At 38.3% G+C, this 27792-nt stretch overlaps 2 protein-coding genes across 3 annotated transcripts; one reads left to right on the forward strand and one right to left on the reverse strand.

Moving 5' to 3' along the window:
* The first annotated feature begins 6 nt into the window (after positions 1-6).
* LOC148425511 (intermediate conductance calcium-activated potassium channel protein 4-like) lies at positions 7-23969 on the forward strand. 2 transcript variants are annotated; one of them, XM_088411488.1, is made up of 9 exons: positions 7-428; positions 7605-7700; positions 9195-9631; positions 10928-11063; positions 14262-14372; positions 17802-17923; positions 19305-19374; positions 19638-19804; positions 21750-23969. In XM_088411488.1, the coding sequence occupies exons 1-9, from the start codon at positions 42-44 to the stop codon at positions 21751-21753; spliced, it is 1530 nt and encodes a 509-aa protein (XP_088267614.1). In that variant the 5' UTR covers positions 7-41; the 3' UTR covers positions 21754-23969. The 2 variants fall into 2 exon arrangements, with proteins under 2 accessions (XP_088267614.1, XP_088267615.1); XM_088411489.1 differs by lacking the exon at positions 21750-23969 and having other exon boundaries at positions 19638-19808.
* LOC148425512 (uncharacterized) lies at positions 22154-27782 on the reverse strand. The gene is made up of 2 exons (XM_088411490.1): positions 27709-27782; positions 22154-25502 (listed from the first exon to the last, which is right to left on the reverse strand). The coding sequence occupies exon 2, from the start codon at positions 25374-25376 to the stop codon at positions 23901-23903; it is 1476 nt and encodes a 491-aa protein (XP_088267616.1). The 5' UTR covers positions 25377-25502; positions 27709-27782; the 3' UTR covers positions 22154-23900.
* Positions 27783-27792: the final 10 nt, after the last annotated feature.

The raw sequence follows: 27792 nt of genomic DNA on the forward strand, positions 1-27792 counted from the left end.
ATGAACGTCAAACGAGACAAGGACCGTGCACACCTGCTACTATGTCCGGGGGCCGGGAGGGGACCGGACACGCGGGGGAGAGATCCCGATCACCGGCGCGCGACGAGAGGCACAAGGGCCGCCTCGTGTGCGCTCTCGAGATGGAGATGACCAAGCGCGCCATGCACGCAAACTCCAAGGTGGATTGTGACAACTACGACGGCTTGGTGCACAGAAACGGCGGGGACTCGGCGGAGGTGTCGGTGCCCGTGACTCTCGCCGGTAAGAGGGCTACTCAAATGGAGGGGGACGACCTGTACAGGCTGCGGGACAGAAAGTTTTTGTTGGAGGACAAGAAGCGGTTGTGCGCGCTCGCTTTGGGCGCAGCTCTGCTCGGAATACTGCTCATGATACTCCACACGGAGATGTGCCCCTTCTTCTACAAACCGGTACGTGCAACTACACTTATTTTTTTTCTATTAAAACGAACGTGCGTTTATATAAGAGGGTCTCTTGCGTTACACAAAGGTAACAACAATGTTCCCGTTAAAATGGCAATGTCATTTGACAAGGGGAGGTGGTGAAAGAGCCCATGCTTTGTAGAAACGCAGGACACCTGTGTAAAACAAAAGATAGATAAAAGTGGGAGTCCGGATTCAACTTCTTTACTCAACTAGAAATACAGACTTGTACCACGGAACAAAAGTATTTCTTTAAACCTGCATGTTGTTGGAGGTACTCAGAAAAAACATTCATTTGGGCAATATTTGGGGAACACCATGCTTCAACAAGTAAGTTGCCAGTCGTTCATCGTTCACATATTGTAAAAGTCTTCTAAAAAGACCCAAGTAAGGCTGAACAAAGTATCTAGCCCATTGTGACCAGGTAAGAAGAACAAAGTGGCTATATCTGTCTTCAAAACTTGTCAAAAAACTTCATCCATTTTCTACAGCCATTTATCCTTGTCAGAAAACTACTCAAATAAAATACACACCAAAAAAACGTCAAGAAAAGTGCAAATCACAAAAAACACAAAAAACAAAAAAGCTCATCACAAACAAAAGAAAAACACACTACCAAACATAAAACCCAAACAAAAACAACAAAAACACATTACAAGAAAGAGGCACACACAAAAAGGGAAAAAAAAGAACAAAGGACAACACAAGACACGAGTACACAAAAAAGGAGCACACGAGAAAAAGAGCACAAAAGAAAATAAGAGCGTGTAAAAAATAAAACTAAAGAAAAAGGAACACACAAGAAAAAAAAGCATAAAAAAGAGAGCATGCAAGAAAAAAAGGAGCACACAAAAAAAAAGAGCACATTAACTATTCCCTACTGGAAGTGATTGGTGTGGGTGGAGCAAAGATGGGTGTGGATTGGACAACAGGGGGCACCTTGATTGGATGTACACAAAGTTCGTCTCAATCTTGTGAGAACGTTTTTTGCTTTTTATAATTGAACGCTACCGGCGATTCCAGGACTCAGTCAAAATGGGGCATATACAAATTAAGCACCATATTTTGTGCCTTCGCATTTAATGAACACTATAGTTGAACGTCAAATATAAAATATCATCAAATAAAACAACTCTCAAACTGTCGCCACAGTCATTGTCCGATGTACTTCTTAGACATACAAAACAGTGAATCTGCATGCTTTTTAATGCTAGATTATTTTCTTTCCTGTGCGGCAGTGTGGTATTTTTTTCGGCCAACAGTTTGATATATTCCCTCTGTGGTTATTTGTATCATGTAGGATATTTATTTGAAAAGCAGTCGGGCAGAACGTCTGTGGGTGATCATGAGATTCCTTCATCTATCATGCAATTAATCTCCAACATTACATCATCGCACACTTCGGTAATGCCTGCAAAGCCAGATGCTCTTAAATCCTTACTAAATTTTATTTAGCAATTTCCAACAGGAAATATGTCAGTGATTTGTCTTTAAATAAATTGATAACTACATTATTTTTCTTGATTTTAATTCATACTTTTAAAAACACATTTTTCACTAAATTATTTTTCTTCTTAATTAAGACTTTTAAAAACACATTTTTCACTAAATTATTTTTCTTCTTAATTAAGACTTTTAAAAACACATTTTTCCACTTGCGGTTGTCCCATTCTGAAGGGTCACGTAATGAACAATCAAGGCTCATCTATTTTCTGGATTTGATCATGTGACATTTGCAAGCTGAGTAGTGATTGGTCATTACTTTAGCCTTGAAAATTTGAAGTCATTTTCATTTGAGAACAAATTATTGAATATGAAAAGTAATTGTGCTATCATATAAATTATAGACACATTATTAATTTTAATTTATAAAAGCTGACGTATATCTAGAAGAATGATGGGGAGAAATTACTTTTATATTTTCCAATAAATGGTCCATCAAGTCACTTACATTTATGATTCCTTAACCAAATAACAAGGTTTCCATTTTCCATTTAGTGGTTGGTTTTTCAATGACTCAAAATAAAGAATAGAATACTAAATCACTAAAAAAATCACTTTCCTCATAATTCCAAACATAATACATGTAAAAAACACAGGCACTTATTTGCCTCCATTTGTCATTCTGTCTTGCAAAGCAGACTGGGACACATAATGACGATTCTTTGCCAAACTCATTGTCAATCAAATCATTTTGGATCGAAAATTGATTTTGATTTGAATCATAGACCTAAAAATCAGAATCTAAACGAATTGCGAGAGTCAATGATTCCCAAGTAATTACAAAATAAGCCATGCGCCACATTTATTGGTCCTCATTGTTAAACTGTCATCACATTTAACACACGCAGAAAAGCACTGCAGTTAGTTTCTCTAGGCTCTTTGTCCCTTCACAACAATTAATCACGGATGCTGAAATATGTTACTATTTTACTATACATGATAGTGCAGAAAACCACCCACTTTGTTATTTGTCATCATAACAACTTCCATTAGCAGACAGGAAAAGCCCTGTCAAACCTGCACAGGGCCTTTGAAGCCCTCGCTGATTAGCGAGTCCATTTCCAGACACATAAGCTCATGGCATTAATATGCAGATCGCAGTGGATAATAAAGGCAGGCTTGTGCAATCAACACACGGAAAAAAAGGTTCCCATGCATGCAGCAAAACATGAGACCACCTTGCTGTGGAGTCCGTGATAGACGGACCCACTAGTGAAACCAAATAAGATGCAATTGTCTCCAGGGCGGGGGAAGTCAGCGTCAGGTGTTTAAATTAAGATGGAGAAATATCCTCAGAAAGCAGATTTGTCACTGATGGGGATCTTTCTCCTGGACACTGACTGAGGAACAAGGTGGAAAATTGCTGACGTTTCCGTGCGGAACTAACATACAGAATATTCTTCTGAAAGGCTGGCTTTGTTCATGTTATATGTATAAGCCCTCATGTTACAGCATAAAGTAAACCTATTAGTCATGCAGAGTCTTTGTGCTCGGCCAAGTAATCCAGCATTGATTGCAGTCTAATTGGCTTTTGTTTTGAAAACCACTCCAGTGCACTAATGCTGCCTGGTAGTGAAAGTGGAGGGCCCATCAAAGTTAATGGCAGCATACAAAAGTTATATTTTAAGATCGACCCTAATGCTTGTGCACGAAAAAGGGGTTATTTTGGGAGGATTTTTTCCACATTTGGCTTCTTCCCCCTGCAGCTAGATTAACCTCAGAACTTTCCGCGTCATTTAGTGTATAATGTGAGTGTTTGCACGGGCAGGCTGAAAGTCAATATAGTGTATGGTGAGTTTGTTGGCAAGAGGCTGCACTTGCCTTTTGCACTGTAAAGCCTGCATGTTGTTGTTTTCCCCCCACTGATTATTTAATTATGAGTGCCAGATTAACAGACTAATTGCAATCAATCAATGACAGTCAAAGCTAAAGTGTTGTGTTTTTTAATATCTATTAATCTCTATGCTGATGTATGCTGATTAGATCACTTTTTTATGCATCAGGCTTCTGTGCTTAAATTGTTGAGCGTTGGAACCCAAAGGTCAATCACTCCCTGAAGCGGACACTGGCTGTAATTGTGTTTGATTGGCTCCTTTCGTGGGGGGGCATGAAAATGAATGCAAATGTGAACGTTGTCTTTCCCATCAATGGTGAATTTATTTAACTACTGAATGAAAATGCTCCGACGGCACTTTTAACAAGATAGAGTGACAAGCATTTTTGTGAGGAGTTGGCTTACTACAAGAAGCAGCTCAAGTTGAGCCTACACATAAATGCAAAGCACCTACTGTAGTTGCAACTACAGCCACAATTTGGCATACCACAGAAATGTTGTCTGCCAAAATAAACTCAAGAACGAGTGTGCAATGGACAGGATGGGTGATGTTTTATTTTAATGTTCATTTCTAATTTGATGATCGGCAAAAGAAAAGTCCCGTTTTTCGTGATGGTTGTAACCTAATCTCTCATTTAAAAAAAATCTCTTACTAGCACTATTTACAAATATTAAATTAATAAAGACTTATTGGGGACAGCGCCGTAAAAGAGTGTTTAGAAAGTCGTTCTCTGAATTCTAATTCCCAGGTTTGATTCGTGCCTCCGGTCTTCCTATGAGGAGACTTCATGTTGTTTGTGTGTGTTCTAATTATTCCTGCTTCCTTCCACATTCCAAAAACATGTGTGTGAGGTTCATTGAGGACGTTAACACGTACAAAAGAGGGAATGCCAGTGTTAAGGGTTATTTGTAGTTATGTGTCCTGTGATTGGTTGGCAATTAGTCCAGCTACAACCCGAGTGATGCCTTAGGTAATGGATGTATGGATTTTGGCATTTTTTCAACAGAATGGAGAATCTCTCTCTGAATGTTCTGTTTCAATGCCAGTCCGCATAGATGCACCTCAATTTATGTCGCGATGTTATATAATTCTTCAGACGTCAAACTACAAGAAACAAGTCAATGCAAATCAATTGCACGTGTGTTGTTTGCAAGTCGAGTAGAAGTGCAACAACCATCCGCAACCATACACAAGAAATGATGGATTATCAAATTAATCTATCATTATTTGATAGATAATTTATTCTTTCAATATTTATTGATTGAATGATTGAGTTATTTATCATTAAACATGAACCCCAAACTCTGAATTTCAGAGAGAATCTCAGTTTCTCAACAATAAACTTTTTGTGGAATTAAAGTCAAATTGAAACATTTGCATTTGCTTTGGAAAACAATGATCAATGTTTTTGCTCAAAATAATTCAGGTTATGCTAGTAATTGATTTATAACGTACCTATGTGATCTGCACTGTTGAATTGAGCAATGTTTCTGTTTTTTGTTTTTAAGGTTTAAAAACAGATAAACCAGATAAACCAACCAAACAATCAGCAGATTTAGCAATCATTGAAAAAGTCGTAAGTTGCAGCTCTTCAGTCATTGCATCATGTCATCTATCACAGGTGTCAAACTCAAGGCCTGGGGGTCAGATCTGGCCCACTCATCATCACTCATCATCATCACTCATCAATCATGAGCTCAGACGTCAGGCTAAAATACAGAATCTGCAAGTTTTCTTCAACTTTTACACATAATTTTTGTGACCAGTACCCCTTTTGAACAGTTTTTATCGGCCTGACAGAAACTACAACTACGATGTGGCCCATGATAAAAATGAGTTAGAACACCCCTGTCAGATATTCTCAAATTGCATTTAAATGACTGAAACAGGAAACATCAATTAAAATTAATCAATTAATTGAGCGGAACGCCCATCTCCATTTGTTAGAAAAGGAGTTCAATGATGAAACATTCAAATGAACATGAGAATAATTTTACCTGAATGTTTTTTGATTTTTATTTACTTATTTATTTATTATGAGAATAGATGTAGGGAAGGTTTAGGAAAAAAAAAAAAAAAAAAAAAAATATATATATATATATATATATATATATATATATTTTTTTATTACTTATTTATTTATTATGCGAATAGATGTAGGGAAGGTTTGGGAAAAAAAATATATTTATATATATGTATATATATATATATATAATACTATATATAATATATAATACTAGGAGACATTTTAAATTGACTGTAACATTTTTAACTTGTCATAATTGATGTGACAGGACAATGTTAGACAATAGCAGCCTAAAGTGTACATAGAAAAAAGGATTGTATTGAATTGTTACTCACTGTGTGAAACTTACAATCCCCAAATCAGGTGCACGTGACCAGTCTTGGCTTCCATTTATTTATTACATTACTAACAAACCAGACAAATACCTTTGCATTGGATTTTCATTATGTTTTCCTCTCACTATTGCCCGGGGGAGGGCAGACCTGCTGACGATGTCTCGTCCAAGATTGTGAGAAACAATCTGCGCGAAGGTTAACCCCAAATTAAACTCATCAGGCTTGAGATGACTATTTCCAGCAGGAAAACATTACAAAAACACTTTTAGAAAACTGGCAGGAAACATGCCGTTGAACTCTGTGTTATGGAATGTGGTGAAATGTTCAGCCTTTTTTGTGGAGTCTGCTAATTAGAACCCTGACAGAATACAGACACAGTGTGGACGCTATTGCAAAAACGGGAGGAAAAATATAGGGAATGCCAACGAGGGCGTCACATCATACCACCTACACGCTCAACTTTCCTCAATGTCGAATGTTTGTCATTAACTTTTCAAATGTAAATCACATTTGAGTGCGTCAAAACTTCCACTGACCTTGCAATGCTTGGTGAATTTGAAAGAAAATGGATGAATCAATTCTGACTAGACAGTTTCGCTACTGTGAATTAGCCACCCATTTCCTACAGCCCTCGTCTTTATTCGGGCTGCGGGTGAGATGAAGATTTTTTTTACAGGGTGTCCGAAATCTCACTGTACATTTCTTTTTCTTTTGTCGGATATTATTTGGACAGACGTGAGGCCGTCAACGTTTGATCGTTTAGGTTTTCATTCATTTGCCGCTGGCCGGCCAATTGAAATTGGAGCAGCGTTGCAAATTTGCAAGAAATTTGAAAGACATTTTTGTTCCCGAACCGCAGTTCAATTTTATGGTCATCACTTGCAACGCGGCATAGCAAAAGCTCAATTCCACAGATGCTTCAGAGAATGATAAAGCTTTGTCGTTATTCAGGTTGTTCAAAGGCTCGGAGCGGGAGAGCCACTCTACTAAATGAGCCACAGCTTCCCTGACAACCCGCAGTGGGTACAAGGGAAGCTTCGTGACTCTGAAGCATTTACTGAATTGAGCTTTTGTTGAATCTGATGCTCTTCTAGTGCAGCCGCCCGGATAACTTTGATGATTTGTCTTGTAAATGTACAAGATTTGCACATGTGAAAAAAGTGTGTTCTTTAAAAGGTTTTGGCTACTATATGGATGGATCTCACAAACAGAAACCTTAAAAATAAAACTGATGATGTTTTATGATCTGTGTTCTGGAGTTGTTGAATAAATTAGATACCACTGCAATTGTATATTCAATCAAACGGAGATGGCACAGCATCAATTGTTTTTTTTTCATCCATAAATACTTTACGCTGTTGTGTTTGAGAATACATTTTTGAGAGTATAATTTAGTCGCTTCCTATTGATTAAAATAACAATTTTCTATACTTGTTCACAATGTTGTTTTTTTTACTTTATCCAGGGCACCGACATTGCCTTAATCATCAACTGTTGCATCACCCTGTCGACTGGATGTCTTCTCATCTTCATCATCGCGTTCCATTACAAGGACATCAGAGTGAGTTCCTCTGTTTCTAAAAAGTTTGGATTCCCTCATGGTACTGTTTGCCATATTTTGTGCAATATGCCAAAAAATGTCTAAAACAGTTTACTGTGACTTGGAGGACAATTATTGGAAGTCTCACTCCACCGATGATAGTCTCAACACCAATTACTCAGGCCCTTTTTATTTAAATTTATATATATTTTAAAATAGAAGTCCATGGTCCAAAACTTTTCCCACGGACACATACGAGTACACATTATGTGGGCCTGCAACATGTTTCCAATCCACATGGTCGTTGTGTGTGAACACAGTATGCATAAAGGGATTGGACTGGGATTAAACATAATAAACCCTCTCTCACAATTATAGCATGCATGTTATCATTATGTGCATCACAAAAAGAGTGCACACGTCTTTCCACACTCCAAAGTGGGCGGTCAGAGCAGGCCTGGTCTAAACACTATTAGAAGCCATGACTTGCATTTGCTCCCTAAATTTCAATATCGGTTCCATGAAATTGTAGTAATTAATTTTAGAGTTTCAGAGTTTACGTGGCTCTGATTGGCTTGGTTATGATCGGCCAATATTTGCCATTTTATGCAAGCTTGCAATTGGCTGTAATCTCATAATTTGCATAGTGATCAATGATCTCTTTAATTGAATTGAATATAGATTAAGTTACGATGGCCTATATATATATATATATATATATATATATATATATATATATATATATACACACATATATATATACTCACACACACACACACACACACACACACACACACACACACACACACACACACACACATATATTGGCCATTGTACTTTATTAGCAATTTAGCAATGTTTTTTAAACCAATCAGACTTGCCCTATCAAGCTCAGCAAGCTTCAGTGTCTTCAGCATTTTCCATCCTGTGAATGGTCACAGAAATACCTTAAATTCACCTGACTAATACTACTTCTGATATTAATAGTAATTCTCAACAATACAAAAACGTGAATCTTGTATTGGTAATTTGTGGTGTATTAAGTTGGGTGTCCCCATTGAAGACCCAGTCAGAAACATCTCACTATTGACTATCCTGCATGCTTCTCGTACTCTTTAGACGGACCAGTTGCTGATGCACATTGGCCTAAAGTGTTTTTAAATATGGTTAGAAGCCGTGTGCGATACAAGGAGGGGTACATGCATGGTGAGAGAAGATAAGGAGAAGTTAACACAGTCGGTGTTTTAAGGCCTGTAGTGTTATTTTTTTGGGTCCTTTATTGTCAGCAATGATAAACTCATCACATTAATGTTCTTACCGTTTAGATTAGTGCAAGCAAACAACATTAACTGCATTAATCATTTATGGATATACTGTATATGGTTGTGTTGATGTTTGTAGTTTTCATTGCTAAGCTTAAATGGTTATGTTGTCCTGAAAGATAATCCTGAGCACGATGCAGCACCCAACCTGATTTTGTTGGGAAAAACTACTAAAATGACAAATGTTTTTCAGCTCTTCATCATCGATCAAAACCAAGTGGACTGGCGAATTGCCATGACAAGCCACAGGATTTTCCTGATCACACTCGAGCTATTAGCCTGCGCCATCCATCCCGTTGGCACATATTGGGAGGTGGGCCTCTACGGCAACTCGTCTTTCTCACCTCCACTATGTGACTCCAACCATCACAACACGGCCTTGGCGGATTTGGAGCTGCTCCTGTCGGTGTTGATGTTCCTGCGCCTGTACCTGGTGCATCGGGCCGTCCTGTTGCACAGCAAAGTGTTGCTGAGCGCCTCCTACAGGAGCATCGGCTCGCTCAACAATATCAACTTTACCTTCCGCTTCGTACTCAAGGTGCTGATGAACAAGTACCCGGCTCGCACCTTGCTGGTCTTCATCCTCTTCTTCTGGCTAACAGCATCCTGGATGCTTACTCTGTGTGAGCGGTAAGAAACACATCAACACAACATATCCTAATCAATACGGGGGGACTATCGGAAGTGGATTTGGTTGCTTTATTTATATTGCATAAACATGATATTAATCTGAATGCTGTGTTTTGAGTAGTGGTGGATTATATAACATTGGACTGTAATCACCACACATGACCATTTGCAATGTTGCTGTATTTTATAAGATTAGAGCATAGTCATTTGTTTTCCAATATCTCTCTATAGCATTATTTTGATGCTAAAAAATGTTACAGAAGCAAGGAGTGGCTAATCTGGAGTAAACAATTTTGACTAGCAAACTCATTTGAATTTTCTTGGAAGTACTTTAAAAAATGTTTGCTAGTATATTGGAATGTACTTGCAAATAAATTCAAATGTACTATTAAATTCAACTATACATGTGGACTAAATGCTTAAAACTTTGTATTTTTTTTCCCATAATGCCACAGGGTACTGACGAGCACAGACGCAAGCAAAAGGGAAAAAAAAACTGGTGCTTTAAGCATTTACATTATAGCATTTTTTTAAATTAAGTAAACACTGTTTATTAGTACTTTTTACAGTTTATAAATATACCTATTTTAGTATTTTCCCTATAAACTTAGGTTTTTGCACATGCAAAAAATGCTGTTTATAGCATTTGGCCTGCCTATGTAATCAAATACATTCAAATCTATTTGCAAGTATTGTATATTTGAATGTACATTAAATACACACATTTAAACATATACTTCTGATGTTACTTGTGAACCAAAATGCTAATTAAAAAAAAACATCTTCTTCCATAAAGCCGCGTGTATTTACTTGAGCCACATTATTCACGTGCTTGTCTTAAAAAACATACAAATTACAATAAAACAATGGTTATTTACATAATTCTTTGTAAGTACTGGTGCAAAGGAGGTCAAATTTACACCAAAGTCATTTTACATCAAAAGGAAAACATTGAAAGAAGACACTGGGGTGCTGAAATTTCACCCAGATGGTGACAACATGTCATAGTTCAACATGGTACAACCACTTAGTTATCACACCACCAGGAGTGTGCCTACCTTTGGCTAAAATACTGATATGGAAGAAAATGACCCAAAAAGGGTCAAAATAACACCATATCTAAATTTTTTTAATACAATCGTATAATCGGTCTAGCAATTGCTAATTAAATGGTTTGCGCTGTGGCTAACAGAGGGTTGGCATGTTTTGTCAACATTTTTGTTACGGACGCACTGCACCACGGTCTAATAGAAATTTAAGAAGACGTTCCACACTATTGATTCCGCTCTATTGCAGGCAGACTACAGGCTCGACTGATCACATGGAAACGGCATTGTGGCTCATCGCCATCACCTTCCTGACGGTGGGCTACGGCGACGTGGCGCCCAACACTCGCTGTGGCAAGTCGGTGTGTCTCTTCACCGGAGTCATGGTAACTAACTCATTCTCCTTTTGTTCACCTTTCTTGCAGAGCCATGTTTCTAATAACCTCTGAGATGCTTTATCTCGCTTTGACTTTGATTTGAAAGATGCTTCTTTTTTCATGCGGAAACACACTTGATAAGAAAAAGCTTAGAAATGTTCCATTGACGTTCTGTTTCATCAGATTGCATCATGTGTCTTTTCCTGCTTTGTTTGCATTTTCTGTGGCGAGAAAGCAGCACAGTATTCATTTCTTCTTTAGTCACTTTGTTTTTAATAACACACTTTTGTACCAGCTTTTTGTAATTTAATCCTCATAGATTTTATTCTTGATTCTTCTGCCTTTCAGTCAATTACATCCTATTCTAATCATTCTATGCCACATTGTGCCTTCATTTCGCGTTCATTTATGCCTCTTTCTAGGAGTTGGAATGCTTCATAGTCTGACAAGGGATTAGGTGCCATTAAATTAAATGTTCATTCTATATTGAAAGGTGTGAGAGTACATATTTGAGTCCTGAATTTGTGGCTCATTTAAATCTGTTTTGGATATTGTCTTTGCTCAGTACTGTGTAAAGGCCTTGTGCCACAAAATCAATGAGTTTTTGTTTAATATGGGGAGGGGGGGTGTCATTGATGGCCTTATTTCAAGGCATCGGTACACGCAATGAAGCCGATACCAGTGTCACTCTCTTGGAGCAGTTTTACAATCTTGAACTTATGAATGACAAACTACGAACTAAGAAATGACAAATTAGAATAATAGAAAATAGCAATTAAATGTAGGAACTTTTAAGGCAAGTCTTTCATTAAAAAGATCTGGAATTGTTTTTGTGGGGAAATTCTGTGTATCAGAAGTACTGTTGGTATCATTACTTAGTATCAGCATCGATTACTACCCAAGGGTTGAGTACTGGTAACTGGAAAAGTGGTTTCAAACATCACTAATATTTAGTATGCAAAAGTGTCAAGACTTGTTTTGGAGTGTAGGTTTGAATTGGATTTTGGTTGAGATTAAGGTAAGCATTAGGGTTACATAGTCGGTTGTTTTGGTTAGGGTTAGGAGCGAGGAAGTGCATTATGTCAGTGGGATGTCCTCACTACGACACAAAACAACCCTTGTGTGTGTTCGTGCGTGCATGTGTGAGTGTGTGTGAGTGAGTGTGAGAGAGACCTTCATATTTTACTCCACCCATGCCTGCTTTAGGGAAAATTTCTCTGTTCCATCATTATCTAATAATAAGGTTTTAAATAACCAAAATGAGTTAAACTTGTTATACACTATTCTACACAAGCAAAACAAATATCTCACTTCTCATGGGAATAAGTAAGATAATATTTGACTAAATTTCATTGTAAAAGGGCGGCTAAAAAGAACCTGCCCGCATAGTGACATCCAGGTGTTGAAAGAGGAAGTGTGCAAGTATAACAGGTAGAGCAGTGAGTGAGCAGTTCGCTGTACTGTATGTGGGAGAGCAGATTAGTGGCGCTGCCAAAGTGAATGGGAATGAGACTGGAGTACAGTGGAAAAGTATCATTTCTATTTCTCCATCAGCTTTTTATAAGCTCCCCTTATAAGGCAAAACTTTCCATCCTATCCATTTTTAGGGTCTTTTTATTGCCTTTGGCAGCACTACAACGAGGGTGTGCCAACCTGTGCCCACCACTTGGAAAAGATAAATGTCCATTTCCCAACGGGGCCTTGGTGGGAGCTTGCGACTGGAGCTGTGCACACCTGAAAGATGGTGGAAAGTGGTTGGTGGTTGAACGGAATCATGGCAAAGATAGCAAGAGAAAAAAGAGAAAAAAAACAAGGGGTTCTGCTAAGGTTTTGCTAAGGCAAATTTAAACAGGCAAAAGAAAACAAGAGAGAGCCCCGTTTTTCAGCATTGGCTGGACTTTGTTGTTGCTGTGTATGGATCTTGTGCTCGCTGCTACTGGCCTGGACCGCGTTACAACTCAGGCAACAATGTATTGCAAAACACTAAACACGAGTCAATGGCAACAGCAGGATAAACTGTTTGGCATCAACAGTAAAGATTGTGAACATACTTTGTTGTGCTTTTTCTTTCACAATTAGGGCATCGTTTAAAAATAAAATAACATGGTTTTACAACTTGTATTGATAATTTGGAATTGTGAAACCCGGCAATTTTTGAGGGATCATGACTAAGCAATTCAAATAATAACAAGTAATAAGCCACACAAAATGGTTTATTGTATATTTGCCTAAAAAAGCCACATGGCAGCAAAGGAATACTTTTGCCTAAGTGAAGCTCCAAACTTCACATCAGCGTGGTTCTACAAGACACAAAATCCAATCTTATTTCTTTCTTCCGGAAGACATCAGTGACTTGGTTGAAGTTTTCATCTACTTTAGCCATTGTGGGTCGATATGTTTGTTTTTTTCCGGCTCTTTCTCTGATGTGTTCTACACTGTTTAAGCAGATCAACCAAGCTGTTGATTCTGAAGGCCTCGGGCAGATTTCGTACACCATGGAAACAAAAATTTGCGGAATTCTGATTGGACAAAAAATTGAACCTAAAACTGCAACACTGGAAGGAGGGTAACCAACTTGATAGAATATGACATGAAGAGAACAGGAACAAAATGAAACTGACTTTTATTATAATTATGATAATGATGTCAGGTTATGTTAGGCTAGCAGAGAAGGAAAGCCTTGATGGCTACATATATAGTGTATATTTTATACTTTTTTCCAAATAGTGTATATGAATTGAACAAATGGTGTCTTACATTTTCCTTTGTCCTTCTCTCTCTGACGCAAACTGAAGAAAACAAAAATAAAAGGTAAAACGTGCTTTTTGTTATTAACTGTGCAAGTCACGGGGTTCCAGCCGTGTTTTCAGTGTGTGTTCTGTGACGTGTGTGTTTGTGTTACAGTGTATTTTTGTTTTGTGGCCCATCTTAATCATTCTGTTGTGCGCTGCCCAGTAAAAGCAGCAAGCTATTCTCACAGGGAACCTGCACTATTATAGCTGTGCCACACAGGCTTATGTTTATTGAACTCTATGTGTAAATAGAAGTTTAATATGTTCGACAAAACCATAAGCGGTATGAGAAGTGACACTGACCTATTTTTTTCTCCTTCAAGATATTGTGTCACTATGGTATTAATATTTGTTGATGGTACAACTAGAGCATTTATTACATTTTGTGTGTTTGTGTATTTGTGTTGGTTTTTAGGGTGTAGCCTGCACCGCTATGCTGGTCGCTGTGGTAACCAAGAAGCTGGCGCTGAATAAAGGAGAGAAGCATGTGCACTTTTTTATGTTGGACATCCAAATCTCAAAAGGGGTAAGAGCTACAAAAACACATTTGTAACGCAGGTGGCATTCATTTACTCACAATATAACAATTTGATGGCCATTTCATTGGTATATGGAAAATTGCACTGGAATGACATTGCAAGTCAAGTTGTGATGTTTTACTATGAGGTTGAACAGCAATAAATGAGTGTGACTGTGCTTAACTGTATATATATATATATATATATATATATATATATATATATATATATATATATATATATATATATATATATATATATAAACATTTTGTCATCATTATATAAGTATATAAGAGTGGAAATTACAAACCATAACATGACAATACATTAACAAATTCTATTCGACCATCACCCAAGGCCTCAGCTACTCACCCTTTTTGTAATACATAATATAAGCAAATAAAAATGTTAAAATATAATTATTATAACATCATAAATCCATGATTTTTCAAATAAGTTTCAAAAAATTGGTAATATTTTAGATATTGTACATTAATATTTCTCTAGATGTAAATTATAGTATATATTTACTTGCATCCTAAAAAGGGAAAAAGTTTCAGTAACTAATTGTGTCTGATTAAGTTCTGATTTTTGAGCGAAGCATCAAAGTTCGGTATACAGTGAAATGAGGACTATAGTCTGAAACTATAGTCTATTATAGTTAGCATTAATAAACAATAGTCTAAAGAATGCCGAGGGTTCTAAAATGTGGAAATATCTGAGTCAGCATTCAATCACTTAAAATACAATTGCTAAGCACTGTATTTTCTGTTTATAACTACGTGGTTTTATGTTTACAGCACAAGATTTACATTATTTTCAAACTATTATGGTGACTCTATTTTATTCATCTTCACCTCGTTGCTTTGGAAAGCATTGTGAACGAAGAGGAAGAACTTGACCAAGTTCCACTTGACATGTGCATGTTTTGGTTAGTAGGTCTTTTCCTATTTATTTTTAGCCCGGCGAACCTTTTTACAGCCTTTTCAAGGCGTCAAACAGAGGAAACCATCTTTACTCTGGAAAGCAACATATGTCAGTTCAGGACGGCAGTAGTGATCGGCAGGAAATTGTATGCGTGTTTATAAAATGGTGGGGAAGAAAATGATGTACAAATGCATTCTGCAAGAGCTCCTTTTTGTCACATGGTTGCAAAAACTCATTTATGTACACCGAGTCATTGATGAAACCAGCAAAGTAGTGATCATATAATATGTATGAATTGGAAATATAATTTCTACAATTAATAAAAATGAGAAGAAAGTATATTGCATTATATAACTCGACCAGGAATTGTATCAAATGATTTCACAAGAAACTCTTGCAAGATGGAAGTCATAACTTCAGGTATTTGCCCTTCAGGTTCTTCCAAATTTCATGATTTGGTTGAGTAGGTTTGCTCTTTCAACTAACCCCAGAAATTAGGACTTCTGGCTGGTCATTCGTGCGGACCTTGACAACCCATCCATCTTCGAGTGTCAGCCACAGATCCTGTGATCATGAGTTTTTCATGACAATTCTTGATTGACTTTGTGTCAATTTGAGCATGTCTTACCTGAATGGTTCTCCACCATCTTTGCACTCGAAATAATTGATCTCCAAACTTTGTAATGTGCAGCTACAGTATCTGGGCATGCTCCTGCAGGGTAAGAGGTCTAGCCATGTTCATTTTTTGTAGGGTTTAGAAAATGGATGAATGGATTCCAAAGAAGATGTGATGACAAAAGAAAAATGACACTGGGAGTATGTGTTCTATTTGGACTGACTTATTGAATGTTTACTAAGCACTCCGATAAAGGGAGGAGTTTAATTCTAAACTCTTACTGTACAAAGAAAATACCGTGCGAAAGCTTGTTCGGCCTCATGATTGCTTTTGTGAGGTCTGATTCATACAAAGCGTTCTTAGCAAGCTAGTGCCTTTCGGTGCAATGTTTTGGAGGATACAACCGTTTCCTCTCTTCCACTGGCTGCATCCTGTCACAAGGTGCATCTTTACACATTGCTCACTGATTGTTTTGGTCCGTGTGTGTGTGCGTGCATCCTTCGAGGCCAGATTTACACTGACGGGAACAAGGGAAGACACCTGGCTGTGGGTACTGACAGACTCTATTAATAACCCTCGCAATGGGGCCGGTGTGACATCATCACAGGGCAGCTACGGTGATTGGGCAGGAAAACACGCACGCATGAACAGAATCAAAGAAAAAAATCTGCAAAATGTGATGCAATAGGCGGCAATCTTGCATAAGGCGTAGCCGGGCTTTTTTTTTTTTCTAGCGCCATTTCGATTTGTTTCCTGTAAATAGTGACTCACAAAAAACAAACTATGTTAAAGTACGTTGAGGAGCTTAGTTAGCATTTGAAGCGGCAATTATGTTTTGCTATTCACAGAAAGGAATAGCAAGGAAATAGTGTACAGTGGAGCTGTCAAGATAAATTGGTTATCCATTTTCGACAGCTGCTTATCCTCAGAGGCGGGGGACACCCTAGACTAGTAGCCAGCCAATAGCAGTATAAATCAATTATTCGACAACTAATTGATTATCAAATAATCAACAGCTATTTTATTAACTGAGTAATAATCGTTTAGAGCTATTCTGCAATTCTCCAATGTCATTTTCTCAAGAGTTTGTTTTTCATCAATAACAATACATAATAAACCACAATAAACTCCGAAAGGGAAAAATGGTGTTGCAATACCCTTTAGTAAAATGATTTTCAAAAATCTGATTAGTTGAATAAACCATCGATTATGACATTCTTACCCGCAATAGGGGAATACAGATATTTACAGTATGGAGTATTTTTGAAGACTTTCATTCCTCTTGCAAACCTTAAGTATAATTTTAAAACACTTAAGTTCATAACACACCAATGTTTGTTTTCAATTTCTACATATAAAAGAAAAGACATTCCTACATCATGCCCTTAGTCACTCCCTGTTAAAGTGTAATATAAAATTGACATAAAAACAAACACGAATTGTGTATTCACCTACTGTATCAAATGTTCACCTATGAATGTCTGCTAGCTTAATGCTAACATACTTACTAACATGAATAGAAATTAGCATAAATGACTCTTCAATGACGAGAGCTTCTGTTACACACGCACACCAAGAAATCAAATGGTGCATTAAGGATAACTGGGATATTGGAAACTTCCACATTCAGATTCTCTCGAAGTACACAAATAAAAATGAAAAATGAAAAAAGTCAGGCGACCACAAAAGGCAATAGTTGGGCATTCGGTGCACATTGCTGAAAATCAAAAAGAAAATAAACATTTTTTAGAAATCCTCTTCTATTTTTGGTCAGCATTAACTTTGACATGTAGGAGAGGAGAATCTAGTGACATATCTTTACACCTAAAAATTCAAAATTCAAAATTCATTGATGAAGCTCGGTCGGTCACATCTTTCTTTCCTTTTTGAGCAGATCCGCCATGCTGCTGCAAATGTGCTGCGGGAGTGCTGGCTTCTGCATCGAGCTAACCTGACCAAAGGAACCCGAGGGGAACACCGAAGACACCAGAGATGTCTTCTTGAGGCTATCAGAGTGTACGTTATGACGGCTGCAAGCAGGACGTGCATATGTTTGTGTGTGTGTTTGTGTTTGTTGTATTTGTGCACTTTGCTGTCATTGTGTAAAGATATATATTTAAGTGATCAATTTTCACCCAGAGGTGGGCAGTCCATCAGAACTAATGGACTGCTCAGAGGTCTGTCATTGATGGATTTCATTGATGGCCATCTTGCCAACAAATGATGTACAGTACCATCAAAAATATGTAAAACGCCTACCTCTGGTGGTGATGAAGTAATGACTACTTTGTTAAAATTATACCATAATTCCACGTTATGTACTCTTGTGTATGTATGCCGCAATGCTACCAGGAACCGTAGAGGGAACATTCTTTATCCTTTGAAAACCAGATAACATGAAAGGAAGGGAAGAAAATGTGCTCATAACTAAACTTGTGTGTGTGTTTTCCATTGATTTTTGCTACATAGTAGGGACCAATGCCCAGATTTTATTGTCTTTGTGGGGACTTCTTGCATTTCTGGGGACCATTTTAGTGGACTCTACAAGTTCTGACCCTTTTTTGAGGGTCAAGGCTTGCTTTTAGTGCGCTGTATTGGTTTGAATTGGATATCGGTTGAGGTTAGGTTAGGGTAGGCAATCGGTCATGATGGTGGAGTTTAAGGGCTAGGTAATGCATTTATGTCAATGACGTGTCCTCACTACATAGAAAAAAAAACGTGTGCATGAGTGCCTCACAGTGTATGTGCTTGTAGAATCTTCTCATAAATATTTTGTCATCATTTTCTTGTTAAAATCAAAGGCCCTTTACTAAGTTAGTTGTGATTTTTTTTTTTTTTTTTTACAATATGAAAATTGGCATTAATGTTTGATTGTGGCAATATTGGAAGTAGTGCTTCACATAGCTGACTGTGACTAACATTGAATGGGATAAGTAAAAAAAATCACATGTATGTTCGATTATGCAGACACAGAATATGTGAGAAAAAAAAAATGATTTAAAAGTTCCAATTTAGGGCAGCACAATGGCCGAGACGTTAGCATGTGTGTCTCACAGTTCTGAGGTCCCAGGTATGCTTCCAGCCCTAATCTTCCTGCGTGGATTTAGCATGTTCTCCCCTTGCCCGCGTGGGTTTTCTCCAGGTACTCCGATTTCCTCCCACAATCTCAAACACATGCACGGTCGACATGTTGGATCCTCCAAATTGCCCTTAGGTGTGTTTGTGAGTGTGAGTGTTGATTCGTCTGTGTGCCCTGCTATTGGCTGACAACCAGTCCAGCACGTGCCTGAACTATTGCCCAAAGATAGCTGGGATAGGCACCAGGAAGGCCACAAATCTTGTGAGGACAAGCAGTTATGCAAAACGGATGGATGGAAATTCCACTTGTTCTTTGCAGATTTCGTCACTTGCGACTCAAACAGAGGAAACTGCGGGATTACGTCAGCGAGATGGTGGACCTCCCCAAGGTAAACCACTAATAATTGATTGATTTTATTGCTAACGCTTGACCAAATGGAAAAATTGATGCAGGACCTGCCCGGAACAAAGAATGCAATGTTTCGGTTTGTCAATAGGTGCTGAAACACCAATTGACGTTATTATTAAAAACGTCAGTTGGAAAGCCAACGTAGAGAACCGGTTTATATGGAAAATTGGACCTGTTTATTTTTCTTGACTCTTGACAAGTGTAGGGATTCTTAGGACTTAAGCCTTTGAATTTGTTGACCAGATGCAGATGATCATGTGCGACCTGAGCGCCAATTGGAATAACTCGTATCGAGAGCTCGAGCAACGTATCCTGTCTATGGAGCAGAAACTTGAAGAGCTGAGTCGCTGCTTCCAAGAAACCTCAAAGCTGCTGTCTCAGGTCCTACGTCACCGCAACCAGGAGATCAGGTAAACAAAGCTCACAACACTCGCGGTTGATGTTGTGCAGATCAGCAACTTTCGACAAGATGGCTAAGAAGGGGCATCGTAATACAGTAGCGGGCTGTGTATTTCGTGGCCTTCAGTGAGGACTACTTGACCATATCCACCTCTAAATAATACTATGATGTTGCATTTAGCAATACTATCGAAGAAAATGTATACAGCATAGGCGGGAAATGCAGTCATGTCACCAAAAACAAACAAGACTTTCACAACTACCTTAAGTAACTCAATAAATTGTGAAAATATTAGTCATTTTTCGCTACAATAAAAGAACTATACCTAATGGGTATTGTGACATTGTCGGTCTACATGTGCTGATGCGACGTTTGTGTTCAAGCAACCATTATTTGAATAGAATACCTTCATCAAGGCTAGATTTTTTTGTTTTGTTTTGTTTTAGAGGCAGTTTTAACATTTTCTGGAGCTTTTTTGCCGGTTAACCCAGTTTGTTTTAATTAAACAATAAGTATATTACATCATTAACAATTATTATTATTACAGTTATTGATGTTTAATGCATCAGTGGCCTTTATTTCTGTATGAGTTTAAAATAGCTGACTGCATTTAAATGCGCCATACGTCTCGTGTTCACCTCAGTGGCTACTATAGAATTGTGCCGTATACGATGACAGTGAACGTGCTAAGCGGTTTCTTAGCGTTCGGAATCAGCAACTGAATATGATGTTTAATGCCGGTTTATTGGTAGCAAAGTAATGGACGTGTCAATCAGATCAGAATGCAATCGATGCTCAGAGGAAAAACTTCAAAATAAAAGCCTGATCAAGTTATTGTATTATTCGGTGTGCTTATTATGAAGTTGGCTCAAGTAGCACTTTGGTGGCATGTCACATTATGTTGTTGCGGAACTCGACTTGGCTACTGCTCCTACGCTTCTTGCTCCTCCTCTGACAACAAATTTGCAGTGTTACTTTACCATGCAGCCATCATGAGAGCGCTGACACTCTTAACCACAAATGGGCTGTCGTTCAAAACCATTTGTTTCCATATGTTATATGAGTCATAAGGCCAATATTTACATCGTAAATAACGACGTTAACCCGTTTATTTTGAGGCTTGCTTCATCCTCATTGTATAGCAGGTGTACAAAGAAACTGGGAAAAAAGTTTGAAACTTTTCTAAAGTAGAAAAAAAAAAAAAAACAATAAAGCCAGGAATGGCTTTTTGATTATTTTTTTTTTTTTTACAATATGCCATACATCTGCATTAGCTTAAATTTTGCTAGCAAACCAAAGCAAAAAACAAAAAACACAAACATAATGACAGATTATACCTCAAAATTCCCTTAAAGGGATAGTGTGTAAGATTTAGACTGTTTTTCATTACGGACAGAAGGAGGTTCTGCAGGTGCTGCATTTACCATTGTCCGTAGTTATAACAAACATGGCCGCCTCCGGAGAAGTGCCACCTGCCATGTAATATGATTTCATGACAATTAGACATACTGTTGGTCATTAAGAACACATTCCTTTGCAAGTTTTTGAAATGTACAACCATTTAATTTATTCCTTTTTAATGAAAAATGGTCTAAATCTTACGCACTGTCCCTTTAAGTCCGGTCACTTATATCTTAAGGCACCATTGAATAGTCAGTCCGTAGTTGGCTGTAACAACAACAGCATGATTGATTCTGAAGGCCCAAGCTGATTAGATTGGAGGTTGAAATTAGACGTAAATAAATTAATGAATATCCAACACACACAACACATACTGTAAACAGTGTGGTCGCGAGAAGCAGTACAAAATGAAGATGGTAAAACACTGTAAATTTTTAAAAAAAAATTTCCTGAAACAATTAACAAACACCAGAGTTTAAGTTGCGAACAATATGTGTAGGGCCTTGATGGTCCAGACTTAACTCCACTACCATAATGTGATGTTTCCTCTGCAGGTGACACAATCACCGCACACGCTTCAGAAAATCAGCGTTTGTTTAACAAAGCCTACAAAAGAAGGCGGTGATCATCTCCACCTGTGCAGAGCTACTTGCTTCCACTATTTGGAGGAGCGGAACAACCTTCTAAGAGTTCATCTTCAGGCCCGGTTTAGGCTATCCTTTACCAATGACTGAAGAAGAACTCATCGAGACCTTTCTAATCTGCACTGTCAAGCTTCAAGACTTGCTCCGCATTATTAATTTTATTATAGTAAGCCATTATTTAAAGGCTTTTTTTTTTTTTTTGATTGGACTCATTGTGCCTTATTTATTTTAAATTCTTTGGAGAGGTTGTTCAGTTTCTTGAACGATATGCACAAGTCAAAATGTTTCAACAAGACATAACAAAAATGCAGTAATGCATTAGAAGACGCCTTTATTTTAAAAGTGTTAAAACCTCGCCATGTTCATCTCAAACGTAAGACTGTCATAATGGGATGCAGGAGATCGAGTTTGTGTGGGGACATTGACAACAGTGCAGGCTGGCTGCTTCAGTAGCCCAACTGCTCCACCTAGCGGACACTGAGTAGGTCGAATACCTTTGTAATCAAAACATAATTTACATAAAGGATCATCAAACATATGAAAATATAAACCACCCAATATTTGACACACAGTGAACCCCCCATATTCGCTTTCACCTTTCTCATTTTTTTCAGGAATATGTCCTATTGTGCACTAAAAATGTAGTTGCTCTTTTTGTGGTTTTAATGAAGCATCTTTTGTGGTCATGTGTTTTTGGCGGTCCTTAAAATGATTAATAGTTTTAAGGAAACATAAATACATTGAAGCAGTTTATTTTCTCTTAGGTTTGCAAAGTAATCAAAGTTCCAGCTTGGATAATCACAAAGGGTACTTAAGTGTCAAAACTACATCATATGGCAAAATATGATGATCATTTTGGAAGCCTATTGCAAACAAATGACAAATTGTATGCTACCAAACTTAGTCACAAACTAATTTGTCCTCCTTAAAATTGAATGACAGTTTGATGGAATGGACCCGTTTGTATTTGTTGTGTATTAATGCCATTTATCACTTCATGCCGTTTATGTAACATGCTGGTGCACTTTTCATTTGTGTAATGTCAGGCTAATATGGTAGCTACCAATATTGGGATCTTATTTGAGGGTAGCTTCTTTGAATATTTACATAACTTATGAATCCTCATTATGTAATTTATTCATAATTGAATACAACCTAAAAGAATTCTGCTGTGACCAATTTTGAGTTTTTTTCTAGGGCTGCCACTTACCATTATTGTATTGTCAATTTTTCAATGAAATGAAAAATGTAATTTTCATTCCGCTTTTTGAAACTCTTTCATTCTGACAATGCAGAAAATGCACACAAAAATTGCTTAAAATTCTGTTGCAGATATGGTCTGAAACGTGTCAGAAAAAAAGAAAAGTTAAGAAAGAATTTGAGAATGGAGTTCCAAAGTAATAGCAGATGTTTGCACTCTTGTGATTAACGCAAAGATTATTGGCCTGCATTCGTTGAGGGCTACATAAATCAGAATATTTAAAAATAAGAGCCTAAAGTTTAGATATTTGAATACATTTAAGTTAAACAAGTTTTTTTTTTTGAATAATGGATTATATATGAACGGTTTATTTGATCAATTGAGTCAATTAATTGTTGCTCCATAAGCATTCTTTGCAACTATGTTGTGGCATCTATACTACCGTTGAATTCCTTTTTGCGGGGGCGTTAATTACTTGCACGTTTTCTCAATTGGCGGCAAGGCTGGGTTCCCATCCCTTGTGAATAGTGGGGGTTCACTGTATATTTTCCTAAAACTTATACCTCACTGGAAAGGAAGCACCCTCTGGGGAAACCTCACACTACTGGACAAACTAGCTATAAGGGAAGTATCAACTGGACATAGTTTAATGCATTGATGATCTGAGTAACATTTCTTGTATCTGCTATGTTGTCAAAATAAATTGGAATTTGCACGTCATTAAAACTGTCCAGGACATGCTTGGAATTAAAAGCTGTGTGGGGTGTTGACATGAGTGTTATCGCTAATTATTTCCAAACAAAAGGGCGGTAATACAATAATAAATAAGATATTCTTCTTGGGTTTCACACTTGCGCTCGTCATTTACAGACACTTTCAAAATGTTTAGTTTTGATATTGTTTTTAATCTGATGCCATATATAGGCAGATGCCCTATAAAAGAAGTGTCCGCAGCTGCATGCAAGGGGCATCTTGCACTTCCCTTTGCATTTTGTCTTTTTCCATGTCTTTCCCGTCAAATGCTCGGCTAAAAGTCTCGCTCCGGTAAAGGTGTTGCCACAGTTGACGCAAATGTAACTCTTGGCCTCAGCGTGCTGCACGCAGTGCCGCAAAAGGTGCAGTCGGTGCTTGAAGGCCCGGCCGCACTGACACCGGTGTGAGCGGCGGCCCCGGTGGAGGTAGCGATGGCTAATGGCGAGGTAGGGCTGCCGTAGGATAGCGCCGCACTGACGGCAGGTGCGCGGCGCTCCCCCGTTGGCACGCTTCGGCAGGGGCAACTCTTGGCTTTGATTGTCCAACAAGGCCAGAATGGTGGGACGTGGAGCTGACCCTCCTGGGTTATGGTGGCTTGTCTCAACCTCTGCAGAATAAGAATATGTATGGTCCGTGGGGAGTCGCCCATTAAGGACCTGTTTGGGAATACTCTCTGCGACCATGTTTGACAACTCCTTATTGTCGGTCAAAGCCGGCGATTTCTTGATGATGCACAACTTGGTGCTGACCACTGACGTGTGAACTCGGGTGACGTGGCTAAACAGGGATTTTTCATTGACAAAAAAGGATTTGCATATGGTGCAGGTTTTGGGCATGGATTCGGAGCAGAAGCAGACCAAGCGCAAGCCCGGGTTGGGAGGCGGGTGCTGATGGTGCGGGTTCCACTTACTGAACACTTGACCGCAGCCGTCACAGGAGTACAAGATGGTGCAGTGCTCCTTGAGAGCCGTCTCGTTAGGAAAAAACATCTCGCAGCGGAAGCATTGACATTTTTTACCCACAAGGTTGGTGCAGTGGCGCAGATGCAACTTGATGGACTTGAAGGGGCCTTGCCCGCAATTTTTGCACATGGAGTCCTTGCTATCAGGAAAGGCGGCCTTGCCTTGACTGAGACTGTCTGTAAAATCAGCAGACTCCGCCGAGCTTGAATTTGTCTCACCATCTGATTCTGCGTCACTGAGGTCGCTTTGAGGCGCTTTGAAGTCACAGTCACTTTTGTCCTCCGAGACACTGCTTGTTGAATCATCTGTACTCACGTCAGAGTCCAGGGGATTTCCCAATCCGTAGTCCACACTATTTCCAGACGTTCCAGGACTAGTTGCCAGCTCCATGTCTGATGCGAGGTCACTCCTTTCATCCGCAGAGTCCCAGCATTGTTCTTCCGCGTGCTTGTTAAGTTCCCACACGTTACTAAAAGACTGAGAACACTTCCAGCACACAGGCGGACAATGTGCATTGTCCAAGTGTAAGGAGAGTGATGTGATGCGTTGGAAGGTGATCTTGCAGATATGGCACGTGGTTGCGATGCTGTGGCTGGTGTTGCGGGACATCAAGCTGCTCATTCTGAGGAAACATTTACCACACTCCCAGGATTTCGCTTGCCATTGACCGGAAACCTCCTGCGCTTGCGTGACCACATGGCATTCATCACTACTTTGGTCCTCTGACCTAAGTGGTCCAGGGTTAATCTGAAAGCAAAGCATCAAATTGACATTTTTTTTAACTGTCATGAAATACAGTACAGCAAAACTCCTTCCCTTCTTTTACTGATGAGGTGACTGTTGGCTAACATCCTAAATTAACAAAAATGAGAAAACAGTGAAAATACGACTCCAAGAATATTAGCATTAATGAAACAAAAATTAAAAAAAAAAATACTGTCACTATGGCTTACATATAAATTAATTACAATTATAGCTGAATTGCACTCTGGATTTGCTTTTCTAAATTAATATCATGCATCCGCATTCTAGGTTCATTTTAAATCAATAAGTAATTATTTTTGTCTTGTTGCATATCTGTAGCTACAGAAGAACCAAGGTCATTCTGACTCTTGACTAACCCTAACCCTTTCATTAATCTTCCACTCAGCAATTAATCAATAAGTACTTTAAAACATGAGTAAAACTAATATTAAAATGAATAAAAACTAAACTAAAACAAGGCACAACCAAATTGATGATTAATGACAATACAAAAGTGACTTAGTCATAGATGACCGGGAAATTTCCACAGCTTCCTTTCACTATTTTACTCTGTACAAATGAGAGTAATGCAATGAATGCGTAAAAAGTGGTGGGTTTTTTTTCTCCCAAACGCGCCAAAAACACAGTGAGATCGGAGGAGAAAAGTCTGGGGTTTAATGTTTACTTGCTGTTGTTAGTGACTACTAACAGCAGAGATGACTGTGGTCGCAGCAGACCACAGGCTGGATATGAACAATAGATGGACAATAGATGGACGTGTGTCCATTACTTTCAATTAATCAGAAATAAGGACAAGAATAATATAATAGTTAAGTGCACTTTGTTTGTAATACCTAAAGAGCTGTCCACTTTGCAAAATAGCACCAGTAATTTGATGAACCATTTAGAACGGTGCCTTAGTAACCTTAAGTTAGCAAAAACAAAACACACAGATGATTGAGAGTGGGTATAAAACAAAGCAGGCAACATCAGCATGCTCAGGGATGCCACTTCGACCTCAAGAGGAGACTCGTGGTGGAGCATGTTGTACGTAGACGATATGCTTTCCGCTTTCCACAGTGGATTCACCAGCATTTTAAAACCTTGTCAGCAAGATCCCTGTCCCAACCAGCAATAATGACAAGGATAAAGTAACGCTAATTTTCACTGTACAATTGATATTAATAATAGTCTATAAATAGTTCTGGTCAAATTGTATCAAGATGAAGCAAACCAAAAGTTATGTTAAACAGTACACTAAACACAATAACGATGATGTAGGTTAGCTGCTAACTTTAGCCTCACGAAACCATTTAAATGTTTGTCCTTAACCTAGCTGACTGATCTTAAATTTGAATACTAACACTAAAATTGTGCAGTAAACCAACCTTCCACTTGATGTGTAATGAGCGTAATGGGCTCCATATAGAATGGCAAATCTATATTTCCAGTTATGGTGATGAGAGTAGTATAAAAGTAAAGCAGTAGTAGTGTAATGCATTACATTTCAAATACAGTAATATTGTAATGTAACTAATTACTTTGAAATGACAGTAATAAATAATAAAAAATGCACTACAGTTCTGAAGTAACTAGCACAACACTGCTTATTATTTGTTTAGCCGGCAGGAAACCACGATAACCTGAATGTATTACACAGAACATTTCGATTGTACAGTAAGTTAAACGACGTTGCGTAGTGGCTTATGCATGTGATGCCACTTTAGAAATTGTAATCCCTCTCAGCCACCGTAGCAATGCGAGTCAGGCAACAAAAATTCTAGTTTCGGCATCCTATTGTGTTGAATTATTTGATAACAAATCTTTGTCTTGATAACAAAATTGCAGTGAAAAACGCACACACTGTGATGCTTGCATTTTACACAATGCGCATTTCTTTGAGATAAAAATAAACACGTCTTTATGTAATACTGAGCACAGTATTGCGACAGAAATAATAGTACGTATAACTGTCATTTACAGACAACAGCTAACATAAAACCCCGTTGGAGACAAGTGTATTGGTTGGTTCAAATGTTTCCATTATTGTAGACAACTCGACTCACACTTAGCTAAATAAGGTGCAGCCGGGGAATTTATCTGGAATTAAATGGCGTATGTATCCATTTTGTGCTCGGGACGATTAAATATCTGATGAGCGTGCTTCTATGAAGCTACCCACACTAATAAAGGAAAAACACATTCTTACATTTCTTCATTTGATGACAGCGAAGTAGATGACGGCGGCACTCTTACAACCGGAACAATAATGCAGCCGTTTCCTGTTCCCAGA

The sequence above is a fragment of the Hippichthys cyanospilos genome, chromosome 3, assembly GCF_059441005.1.
Source record: "Hippichthys cyanospilos isolate Australia breed blue-spotted pipefish chromosome 3, RoL_Hcya_1.0, whole genome shotgun sequence".
Taxonomy (NCBI): Eukaryota; Metazoa; Chordata; class Actinopteri; order Syngnathiformes; family Syngnathidae; genus Hippichthys; species Hippichthys cyanospilos.

Excerpts from the sequence above, each read along its gene's own strand:
- LOC148425511 (XM_088411488.1), top strand. The coding sequence starts at position 42 with ATGTCCGGGGGCCGGGAGGGGACCGGACACGCGGGGGAGAGATCCCGA. Across the intron at positions 7,701-9,194 it reads TCCATTACAAGGACATCAGA|CTCTTCATCATCGATCAAAA; the intron begins GTGAGTTCCTCT and ends AATGTTTTTCAG. Across the intron at positions 11,064-14,261 it reads GTCTCTTCACCGGAGTCATG|GGTGTAGCCTGCACCGCTAT; the intron begins GTAACTAACTCA and ends GTTGGTTTTTAG.
- LOC148425512 (XM_088411490.1), bottom strand. The coding sequence starts at position 25,376 with ATGAGCAGCTTGATGTCCCGCAACACCAGCCACAGCATCGCAACCACG.